This window comes from Colletotrichum navitas, assembly GCF_030913465.1.
Source record: "Colletotrichum navitas strain CBS 125086 chromosome Unknown LY79scaffold_6, whole genome shotgun sequence".
NCBI classification, from domain to species: Eukaryota; Fungi; Ascomycota; class Sordariomycetes; order Glomerellales; family Glomerellaceae; genus Colletotrichum; species Colletotrichum navitas.
Window position 1 is genome coordinate 272,194 of NW_026850552.1, and position 11,742 is coordinate 283,935.

Sequence of the window (11,742 nt, forward strand, 5' to 3'; positions counted from 1 at the left end):
CAGAAAACCAAGCCAAGCTTTACCGAATCGTATCGAGCACCCCCCCAAGTCCTTGTGCTAGTCACACTAAGGTACGTGTCCAAGGCGGTCCCTCTCAAAGTCGTACAGACACACAATGACAGGTACTCTCAACGCCGGCAGAAAAAAAAATCACGGTATAAGCATCATCCCCGAGACTCAACACGATGAGGGGGTTTCTGGAAGAAACAAGTTTACCACGGAGGTGTTCCCTGTGCTAGTCACACGGTCGCACAGCGCGGTTCCCGAGCCTCTGTTCTCTGCGCCCGCGCGCCCGCCCCCCTTCCCCACTCCTCCGCTCCGTCCTCTGTGCACATGGCGGGATGCAATGTCGTGTAACTTTGCTGCGCATCTCGCGGGTCGCTCAAGAAGAAAGTAGAAAAAGAAAAGAAACAAGAAGCGAAGAAAAAAACCGACCGATCGCCTCATCCCATCAATCGGTAAACCACCACCAGCTTCGAAGAACACACACGCCCCCCCCCCTCTCCCCCCTTTCCTCGCCTTCCTGAGTCCTGGCATGCCTCCCGTTGATGCAAGAAGGGACCCGACTCTGTAGGTACGGTACGTAAGCCGGGAAAGGGGGCAGAAATAAGAAATACGGGGAATACGGGAAGTACGGCCCTCTGTCCGCTCACGGCACAGCGTAAAACCTTGGTTACTGAGATGCTGTGTCCAGTCATCAATGGATTAGGTACTTCGCCACAAGGTGATTAAGACCACCTAGGTACATTATCCCCCCCCAAAAAAACCACCAAGAAAATATCCCAACTCGCCGCATTTTCGCCTTGTTTGGCCCCCTGCCCTACCCTGCTTGGGTCGGCCACCCCGGTTTCATGGGTCAGGCAGCCCAGGGCGGCCGCGAGGCCCCAGCGGGAGCGCGCCTCCCCCCCGCATTCCAGTCCACCCATCTGCCTACCGTAATCCATTGCCTGGTCTGACGGGTTCATGGTCCATCCAGGGTACTGATGAACGAAAGGGTCCGAGAACTGGTCTGGCGAGCGCGACCAGGGCTGGCCGAGAAGCAAGGAGCAGGTCCTCCGGCCAGCAGCTGAAACATCGGTTATCGTGAAGCGCTGCGGTTCACTCCACTCGGCCTGGGGATAGGTTGCTCTTCCAGCCAAGACTGCGGTCGGACTCGTCGTCGGACTTTGGGTAGCGGATTTGACTTCTCCTTCTCTTCATCTCGGCCGGGAACGCAGACTCCCTCCTTGCAGCATTGCAACGTTGGAAACCGTGGGCATTGTGGGACCCTGGCAAAACCTTGGGATCGGTCCTTTATCCTGCAGTCGGGGAAGCAAACATCAGCCGAGGTGGGCGATGGGAGACTCGGGAACCGCATGGCACGAGTCGAGTGCATGAGAAGCAACCCGTCACGTCAGCTCGTCGTCCGAATAAGCTATAAGCAGGAGTAGTTACCAGGCAAAGATAGGATAGGAGGAATGTGCATAATCAAGACGATCTGTGCGGCGCGGGAACTAAAAGAAACTGTCATGGCGGGCCAACCCCGTTTTACAATGATGTTAATGGTCTGCACTGGGAACTATTGGGAGATGCGCCACGGCCAAAAACGCACGTACGTCGAGCAAGCAAGCAAGCAACCTGCCTAAAGGCTGGAAGCTGGCCACCGGATGACGAAGTGGTAAATCAGGCCAGTCGTCCCCATAACGCCCGGTTAGGCAGTACCGTATCCGACATGGCTGGATTACGTTACACATAGCCACCTGTAAGACCAGGCTGCATGAGAAGAAGGAAACGTCGGGAGCGACAGGAGGCTTGACGGCTTGTATCAGGAGTGTAGACGTGCTTCCGGAGAATGGCGCGGTAGAAGTTGAAGACGTCTGGAACATGCTGCAACATGGACCCGACATCAGAGGCGAGCCAGCCTAGCATTGACCGACCAACCGACCAGAGGCGACAATATTGGGCACTGCCGTAAAAGAGTACCTATCCAAAGTAGAATGCTCGCCCCCCCTCCTTTGGGAAGTGAGATCCAGGGGCCACGCGAGTGTGCCATGCTCAAAGATGGTGGTGTTTAAGGGGAACGGAAGCGTATGATGACTTACATATGTATGCTGGGTTGGGATGTGGCGGGATGGAATGGATGGTGGTCACGTCTCCACAGCGGCTAGATACGCGCCTTGGGTAGTACGTTAGTGTTGTAGCGTTTGCTGCTGCGACCGAGAAGAGAACGAGATCGGAATGCCATCCCGTTAAATGGATTCCCGAAAAGAAAGGAGATGGGCAATGCCATTCTGCAAGTTGGGAGGAAGGGAGGGAGGGGGCAGGGCCACACGCAGTCGAAGATGGAGGGGGGAGGTGATGAACGATTCAGGGGGGTGGGAAAGTGTCCCTGAGTGGACTGCGACCGCAACTGGAGTAGGTACATACATATTAGTGTGTGTGTGTGTTGGAATGAATAAGGGTGAAAGGGTGGTGGGCGAGAGTGAGGGTGCGGGTGAGGGTTTGGGAGGGGGGAGGAATGGGGAATGGATGATGACGAGCGTTTGCTGCACGAACGGGTAGCAAGGATTCCAAGGCAGTTCCCGCAGTGCGAAAAGGAAAGACAGCGGGCCAGTCCCAGTGTCCCCTAGTCCTTGTCGATTGTCCGTCCCCTGCCACCCCGTAGCCCTTTTCCTTCTCAATCAAGACTTGCACGATTTCGACATCAGGCTTGTCTGCCATACCTATCCTGCCCAGTTACCCACGGGCCACGGTATACTATGTACATAGGTACCTACCTACCTAAGCTAGGAGCATACGGGAGACTACGTACTGGAAGCAATAGAAGATGGCAAGTGCTTGAGAAAGGCGTCAAAACATGGCGACTTTGTCCAGAGGCTTGGCGGCTTGCGTCAGACGCCTCGAAGCCCATGGTAAAAGTACCTGCTGGATGTACGAATATGCAAAGCGCCCCTAGCCCCCTCCTCCCTCGTCTGCTTCAGTCAACCAACCCTCCCTCCCTTCCCTCTACCCCAGACCATCGGGCGCCGCAGCGGCCGCATCCACTGATTTGACAGCCACCCACCATACCTAGGTACCTAGATAGCAGCAGCAGCAGCAGCATGGGCTCGACACCACCCATCCACAGCGGCAACCTGGCCATCTGTTCCTGAGGCGAAGCCGGTCCAGGCGCAAGGACCAGCTTTTGTATTTATTTGTAGATAGGTGAGGATAGGACGAGCCGTATAAATGGGGTTTCAACAGACCGACCGTACGTGGGACCTGGTGGCATCACTGACTTTGTTGCTGGAACGGCGGCAGCGGTTGTGGCAGCACCCCAACACCACCAACGCCCAGTACCGGCAGCTTGCTCTGTAAATGGGGACCAACGACCGACTCCTCGGTAGCTGCCGCGTATGTTGGCACTGGTACGGCTCGTTCGCAGGGAAATCGGTCTTGGGGGAGTGGAATCCCTCCCAAATGGGTCGTATTCGGCCGCCCTCGATTGTCGTCGTTTTGGAAAAACCCCTTTCTTCATCGTCTCCCATCGTAACGCTTCTTTCTTCTTACCGGTGGTATCAATCCATCCCAAATGCACGGTAAGGGAGCAACAACGCTCGCGCTGCCACACACCACCACAAAACCTATCCCTCCATCCACCAGGCTAAACACCCCCCGTCGACCAACCGCAGGGCCGTGCCATGCTCAGTCCATACGTACTAATTGCGGGGCTTCATTGAACCCCATCATGTACAGATTGACTTGTGCGCCGTCGTGAATGTGACGACACGAGCCAATCACACTCGTCCTTCTGGGAGAGCCAACAGCCAAACCGTCTCTAGTCCGTCTCTTGTGGCTTGTCGTTTCCCCCTACCTTTCTGTAGGTAATCGTTGCCGTCCACCCTCCTGTGTGAGTGTGTGGGTGTGCCATGCTGGCTCACTCCCTGCCGAAAGCCCACTAATGGCGCTAAGCTCAACCCTTCACACCATCTTTCTTAGGCGGGCGATAACCCCCCTCGTTGTTCCCAGTTGCTAGATAAAAGCTCCCGAGGCCTGCTGGAATTTCGTGCCTAGAGTGAGTGGCTGGGGCTCAGTGGCGCTCTGTAGACGGGGTAAATATCGAGTCATATGCCACCCACGAGTCTTGCTTCGCATACCACCAATCATTTATCCGATCAAGGGCTGGGGAAAGCCGGTGAGAGGAACGCGTCCCGTAGCGCGCGACCTCGACGCGAGACGACAAGGAGTGAGGGCATGGCCATCATGACCACTTGAGAAACAAGCGGGGAAATGAGACCGAAGCCACAAATGGCGTTTGCTGATTCCCGTGATTAACCATATTTGAAGAACCTCCGCCTTGTGGGAGCCATCTTTGCAAAACCCATCTTCGCTCTCGATGCCAAAGACGCACAAATCCTAGCCCTTTCACCACGTTGGGTTGAAACGCGTCCAACTGTGGAAGAAGATTTATGTATCTGTCAAAACAGCATCGCTGCAGAGACACGAGTAAGTTGAAGGGGGGGGGGGGGGGGTTAAAAAAAAATCCTTTTTCCTACCTTGCCTCTTGTACGGAGTATTCTCTCTCGTTTGCTGCCGTGGGGCAGACGCCGAGACGGAGCTAGTGAAGCACCGTCTCTGTGCAAGTGCCATGTTGCGATCCAGATGTCAACGCTGCTCGACTGCATGGCTCATTTCCATCACCGCCATTATTGAGAGCCGGCTATCAGTTAGCACCGAGTTTCAGCTGTGGCGCATATTCATATCGATTGCTGACGACAGGCCAATCAACAACGACCCGTGTCGACATGAGAAACGTCCGTGATGGCCGTCAGCGATGGAGACCCATGCGATGATAGCTACTGGTTTAGAGGCGTCCTCGAGCTCCCAGTCGCATGTTCCAATGTCGCCCGATGAGAGACGATGCGCGCCGAGATGCTTTTTGCGTCCAATGCAAGATCAACTCTGGCCTGCCGTCCGTCTACTTACACAACGGCCGGCCGAGTATGCTGTTGCCAAGGTCTCGGATCCACGCAGACCCTTCGCACTGGCCAGGACGATTAGAACCGTCGGCAATCGCATGCACATATGTGACTTCCCATTGCCAGATCCGTGCCACCATGCCCATACTTGCGGTACCAGGGCGGCCTGGTGTACCTGCCACTTGGTGTTCCGCATACTAGTAGCAATCGTCTGTGGGCTGAAATCCGCTGGCGACCTCTTCGACAAGACAGGGTGACAGGTAGAGTCCAATGCTTTGGGACGATGGAGCGCGCGCGCGCGGGAGAAGAGGGGGAATCTTGCACACCCAGGGCTCCTGCACAAACAAGACCCCGGTCATCGTCGACACAATAGCAGCAAATGAGCACAGCCGGCCTGCTTGGCTGCAGTGTTGTACATTGTCCTTGTCCTTGTCCCACCTTTTCGGTCTGCTAATCGTCGACGGTGGTATTTCAGGGTTGTTGAAGATTGCGACGACCCATGTGACGAAGCCGTTTGTGTCGGTACAGTGCTGTGCAAAGGTTCTACCAAGGGGACTCCGAGGAGCCCAGGTATTCTCCTCCCAGCCGATGGACGTCTGTGGGCAGTCCTCCATCCGCAAAACTTCCCGAACTCGAGGACGATGACGAAACGTCTCTTGCCTAGCCACCCTAAGTGACTCTGGCTGGGCCCCTCCCTAACGTGGCGCGTGATGTGATAAATGGGGCCATTCTCACCCTGGTCATCGAAAAGAGACTTAGTGGCCGACGTGCAGGAAGCTCTGGTCGAGAGGAAGCCGCGGATAATTGAGGAAAATAGGGGCTGCAGGCTGACCTCATATGTGTCAGAGCCGTGTACGACAATGGGCCTTGTCAAGTCCGATGTCTGCTTTATTGAGTCCTCCGCGTCATGTCATGGCCGTATCCTGCTGAATCGCGCCGAAATGTCTGTTGATGTATCCTAGCAGGCAGTCAGCCCATCGGGCATGGGAGCCTGTCTCGACTGACCCGTCCACTTCCGTCTCCACTCGCCGACGGATGGCATCAACATGGAGAAGAGGGAGAGATATACCGGTAGAAACAGAGAAGTTTGAGTCTAAATTAGTGTTCAAATTCGTGACGATTAAGAGGGACCACGCGAGTCGGGACGCAAACGCAGACAGACCGGGCCCTAAGCCACTCACTTTTTTTTCTCGTGTAAGAAGGCGCGGGGACGAGGCCGTTGTCTTGCACAAGTCAGAAGCTCCAAGAAAGGCACGACGTTCGGCTAGCTGGAGCATTTTGGCGCAGGCCTTCCTTGGTCCCATCCGTTTCGCCCGCCTCCAACCGTATTGCTAGCAGGGGTTGGGGTCGATAGCGTGCGTGCCATTACCGGGGTCCAGCCGATGGTAAGTCATCATGGCACGCAGGCCGGAGCGATTGGCTAATCAGGTTTCTACCGACAAGAACCGTGTCTGTGCGAGAAAATAAAGGGCCTAAGAGCAACGCCAACAGGCCTGGTCACCAAGTGAGTCAGGCCAGAAGATTGTCGGGGATTTTCCCGTCTTCATTGGCCCTTCACGCATCTTGGACTGACTTCGTGCCTCACATCAGCTGGCGCGGACAGGATATCGAGACGCAGCTGAATGGCCCAACCCAACACGTCTTGTTGGGCTGATTGCCACTAGCAGGGATACGATTATTCTTGTACGGAGTATCAGAATACGCTTTTGGGTTCGAGTGCCTCTTGTGTCGCACAAGGTTGGAGCCCGGCTTGTTCAGAGAGTAGAAAAAACTCGCCTCGGCCTCTGCTTCTGCCTTGCATGGTGGATCCATCTCAAGCAGAGTTGTACGTCAAAACAGTCGTCTTACCCCTCAGCAGCACCTCGATCGTCGCGATGTTGAGCTCGGAGAAACCGGCAATAAAGTTGGCCAGCATCGCTGCTATAGGGCATGCTGAGACCCTCGTCCAGTCTTTGTTTGACATTGACCTGAAAATCGTCAAACGGCAGCCTTGCAGAACGTGTTACAAGCACTGAGGACGGGAGGGTACTTTTGATCTCATCCATTCGTCGCCTTTGAATGGAGACCCAGGTCCAGGGCTATAGTGGTGTGTTCCAAGTTGAGCCGTCTGCATGCTGAATCATTCACACAATCCACAACGGCTCCTCGGCCGCTCGGCCTGCCGCCTTTGTCGTCTGTCGTTATGCCGTCTCCTTATCCAAGAAGTCGTCAGGCCGCCAGGCCGTCAGACTGAAAATTCCAACGCTAGTGAAGTCGCCATATGCTCTTGTACCTATCGGTCTAGCTCCTCAGACGGAAAGTTGGGCTCTCCAGCCGCCGTCTGCAAAACGAGATTCTGCAAAGGCAATGATTCATTTCACTACTGAGGCCGGTAGCAGAGCAAGGCCTCCGCTTGCATCGGAGCTAATGCCACAGCAGACCTCTTGTCCTCAGGTACCATACAGCGGCCAAGTTGTAGCCAAGTGTGAATCTGCGGGCTGTGGCTAGAATAATGAGAGTAAGCGCTGTTCGGGCCAAATTCATGATGGGCTGGCTGCTGTCGTCCGAACCTGGACTTTTGGGAAGTAAAAGCGGCCAGTGAGAGGAACGACTGCTGACCCGAAGGTTGCCAGGAAGACGGGTAAATATTTTGGTCTCCTGCCGAAGAAGCCGGGAAAAGCGCGGATACCACGGGCTGTTTATTTCTCTTGCGAACTTCCCATGAAGTGGCGCACGATTCGCCCTGGTCATTCGAGGCACCTGTCGTCGCTCCTTTCTCGACGTTCAAGTCACTGGTCTAGTCCGACCCTTTGCTTCAGGGGCTTTTTATGCCGGATGCCGTGCTGTGCGGGCGACGGCTCTGTGGTCCACACAGAGTGTAGAGAAGAGTGTGGGAGTGTCGATTATGGATGTGAGTTTCGGGAGAAGGCCGCGACGGTCGTGGTGATGAGAGAGGGTGGGTGGGTTTACGCTGGACTGCCCCATACTAGTAGGTAGCACACTTCTGAACTCTGAGTGAGTAGTGATCGCTCCCGCACCTCATCTACGCAAGCCGGAGAGCCACTTTGCCGCAGGAATCCTGCACACTTCCTTTTTCCATGCAGCCGGTCGCAGCGTCGTGAGATGGGGCAGGGGGCAGTTCTCCGACATGGTCCCCTGTCGACAACCCATTCTGGATAGGTGTTTGAAAAGTCCAGATGGATCGCAAGCCATGAAATATCGCCGATATCAGAACAGATATGACCCGCTAGGGCCGGAGGACGACGCATGCTCCGGAGTGAGATCACGCTTCACCGGTGCAGGCCATAGATGGATTACTCCGGACGGGCCTTGATTGGCATCCATCCCAGACTGTGGCCGTCGGACAAATCCACTTTGGGCTTCCCATGCAGCGGCCACCTCCCCCCAGGATGTTGAATACGGCATGGAACTGCATGTTTTGAGGCGTGCACACGGAGTGAGATTTGAAGGTAAGGGCTCCAAGTTCGCCACGCCGAAGCCCATGAAGAGAAGCAAGCGATCTGACAGTGAGCAGACAGGCCGAGGAGGGAGAACAACCCAGAGCCGGTCGCCCTTGTGCTGGGAGCTCCTGTACGGGGTGTACGGAAAGATCTCGACAGGTCTGGGCCGCGTGAGAAAAGGGGGCATCAGAGGCCGTCCAGTGACAAGGCGTAGTCGAGCCAAGACGGACGCCGAGCCTCGGACCCTGTTCTCCGTCGGAGGTGGTGTTGATGTTAGTGTTAGTGTGAGTAATAGTAGCTTTGGGGGATCCAGAATCTAGGCCGCGTTGCACTGGGGCACTGGCCAAACGCCCAACGAGGTTTCTCAGCCGTACGGGCATTTATGACGACAGTGCGAGAGTACAGTGTCGGGGGCGAACTGGAGCAATTGCTATTCGGCGAAAGCCAAGAGATAGATACGATGAGTATGTATTGAGATGCGTATCGGCATAAAAGTTGACGTTATACCGTGAGGGTCGGAGGCCGAGGTCAAAATTATGAGTTACGGCGGGTGGCGCGTCGCGCTGGCCAAGGTAGCCCGGTCGATAAACTGTACAAGCAACACGAAAGTGTTTTTGAGATAAGAAAGAGAAGAAGAGCAACGCGGGTTGGATGGTTGGTGACGATCCAGATAATGAGAGCCAAGGAAGGATCCCTTCTTCTTCTTCTTTTTTTTTTTTTTTTTTTTTGTTGTCTTTTTCTCTTTCTTGCAGGACGAAGGTTCAAACAGGATGGATTCAACGGATGGAGCAAGGAAGGAGGAGACTGAACCTTGAGGCCAGGCAGGCACGGTCGTGTAAGTGTGTAAGCGGCAGGTACGTAGCTTCTTTCCTGCCTTACGAGGTACCGGTAGTACGTTGCCTGTTGCTCTTTCCATCCCCTGCTTGCCTTCCTTGGGTACCTACTACCCATACTTCTGCGTGGCTTGCGACCGGTAGGTCATGGCTGCGGCGCGCATTCCCCACCAAGGTAGGTAGACAGGGCAGAGCGGGCGCGTGGAGAAAGGACCGTCACCCTCTTCCTGCGCGACAGACAGCCGGGTATAGTATCATTCTAAGCATTGGTTGCGAACGAGAGTGACCGGCCAGAGAAAAATGCAGGCGCCAAATTGTGGGAATATGCAGCGGGCAGAGGATACATATGGCCAGGCTTGGAAACACGGCTACATGCGGAACACGGAGTAAGTACATGGGTAGGTGGTATCGATGCTGCTAGCGAGTGCAAAAGGAAGTCGTGTCGTCGCCCGGCGGCTTACACAGGAATCCAAAAGGGTCGTTTGGTCTCCGTCTGGAATCTGCCACCCCTCGGGTGGTGTTCTGCGACTTTCAGACATCGATACGAATAGACAGACTAACATGGTCAGTATAGTCTTGTTGTCTGCCTGCCTGCCTGCCTGCCTGCCTGCCTGCCCTCCGCGTCTCCGATCCCAACGAACCTCACCCCTCCTCCCCCGGTTGAGCTGAGCTGGGCTGGGCCGGGCTGGGCTGGACTGGTCTTTTGTCCATAGACTTCGGCAGCCCTTCTCGTTCGCCTATTCCCTCTCTTCTCTCTCTCTCTCCCTCTCTCTCCCACTTCGGACGCGACGAGCGAGCGAGCGAGCAAGTAAGCAAGCAATGGACCGGCCGTCAGACGGGCAGAATAGCCGCGATTGGTCTTAGCAAATAGGTGGTGGTAATAGTTCCGTCAAACCAGCGAGGGGGTCGGTCAGTGGCTGCAACAGGAACAGAAACAGAAACACAGCAAAGCAAGCAAGTACCTGGCTTCTTGGTCGACGGCTCTCCTCAGTGCCGTTATGCTTTTGCTCTGCTGTTAGTGTTGCTGGCGCTGACGCCCGGCGCATGGCATCCCTGTCAATGTCTCCCTGGCGCCATCATTGTCCGTGCTCGTGCCCAGATGAATAGGCCCACTATTTCGAGCTCCTCTTTCTGAATAGGCTGCATACTACTGCGTGTTATCGGACAGGGATTGGTGAAGCGGTCATGCTGATGAATGAACCGTTTCCCGTTCTCTCTCTCTCTCTTTTGGGTAGTCCGTACGGCCAGAAAATGAAATCGAAACCCCTCGAAACGGACAGGGCCTTTCGCACACCTCTTGTAGGCTGACTGGCTGTATACTAGGTAGAGAGGTCACTGACCTTGCCTGCCTGCCTGCCTGCCCTTCCGTCTCTTTGTCCCCGTGTTGGGGGCAGGGTCGCTACTCGTATCCCAGGCCTAGTGCCCAGTGCCCAGTGCCTCATTCTGTCCGTTTTGCTTTCCACTCCCCTGTCATCATCAGTTATGACTGAAGACTGAGAGGGGAAAAATAGTACCATGTAGGTCAAGGGTTTAAAGAATAAAAATAAAGAGGCAGTTTGGAAAAATTGGAGGAAGGGAGAGGGGAGGCTTCTTCAGTCACCCTCCCCCCTCCCGTCCATCCCCCCTTCCTCTTCCTTCCCGTCCATCCATCCCTCTGTGTCGTCGTTTGACTTCTTTTTCTGCTGCTTCCACCCCCCCCTACCCCCCCTCTTCAGTTAGCGTACTCGCTAAACCCCCCAAAGGCCGCCGTCGCCATCGCCGTTCTTCTCTGGCTCTAGGTACTGCATGCCTTCGGTTTGGCCCATGTTCCCTGTCACCGTCATCATACATAGTAAACTACCTACCTATTAGTCGCATTCGCGGCCCCAACCCCAAGTCCAATCTCAATCCCAGGCCCTCCCAAGACCCCTTGCCCCGGTCCCAAGTCCATTCCTTTCCCAGCTTTTCAATCTGCGTCGCGCTGCACCGGGATTAAGTATCTGCACTTCTCTGCTGCTCGCTGCTGCTGTTGTTACCTGCATCGTACCTACTGTGCATGCATCGACCCATCCTTTGCTAGGTAGCTTAGCAGCTCCTCCTTTAGTAGGGGATAGGTAACCACTACGTAGTATGTAATCCAACAGGCTCAATCAAGCCCGTTCGTTCCCTTTTCCCACCACCACCGACCCGCATCGCACCTGCTGATGCGACCTGCTCACCTGCGCTATCCTACTACCCTACCCGACCCGACCTCATCCGTTTTCATTATTGGCATTTCCCGACTCCCATTCATCTTGTCACGGTCTTGACCATTCCCTCCTGCCACGCCCCGAGATTCGACGTCACAATCCCCGACCAAGCAGCCCACGCACGCCGTACGCGTCCGCGAGAAAGAAGATACACCACCCGAGATCCCAGCTTCCGGAAGAATAACGCCACCGGAGCCCAACAGCAAAATCTACGAGGCTGCCACCCGTCATCCTTTCCTCTGTACGGTACTGTACATTACCAACGGGCCCTTGTCACTTCACCACCCCGTCGCTTCCCATCCCA

At 55.3% G+C, this 11,742-nt stretch overlaps 2 protein-coding genes across 2 annotated transcripts; both read right to left on the reverse strand.

The window, feature by feature from the left end:
* Window positions 1–1,725: 1,725 nt before the first annotated feature.
* Window positions 1,726–3,121, reverse strand: LY79DRAFT_576269 (uncharacterized protein; the record flags this gene model as incomplete). Its single annotated transcript, XM_060559778.1, has 4 exons — window positions 1,726–1,901; window positions 2,082–2,155; window positions 2,757–2,904; window positions 3,049–3,121. 4 exons carry the CDS (start codon window positions 3,119–3,121, stop codon window positions 1,726–1,728), a joined length of 471 nt encoding a protein of 156 aa, XP_060418672.1.
* A 4,812-nt stretch (window positions 3,122–7,933) lies between these two features.
* On the reverse strand, window positions 7,934–8,837 carry LY79DRAFT_322315 (uncharacterized protein). Its single transcript, XM_060552420.1, has one exon. The coding sequence runs from the start codon at window positions 8,755–8,757 to the stop codon at window positions 8,200–8,202; it is 558 nt and encodes a 185-aa protein (XP_060418673.1). The 5' UTR covers window positions 8,758–8,837; the 3' UTR covers window positions 7,934–8,199.
* Window positions 8,838–11,742: the final 2,905 nt, after the last annotated feature.

What these genes read in the sequence shown, in the direction of transcription:
- LY79DRAFT_322315 (XM_060552420.1), bottom strand. Translation starts at nt 8,757, where the DNA reads ATGCCCGTACGGCTGAGAAACCTCGTTGGGCGTTTGGCCAGTGCCCCA.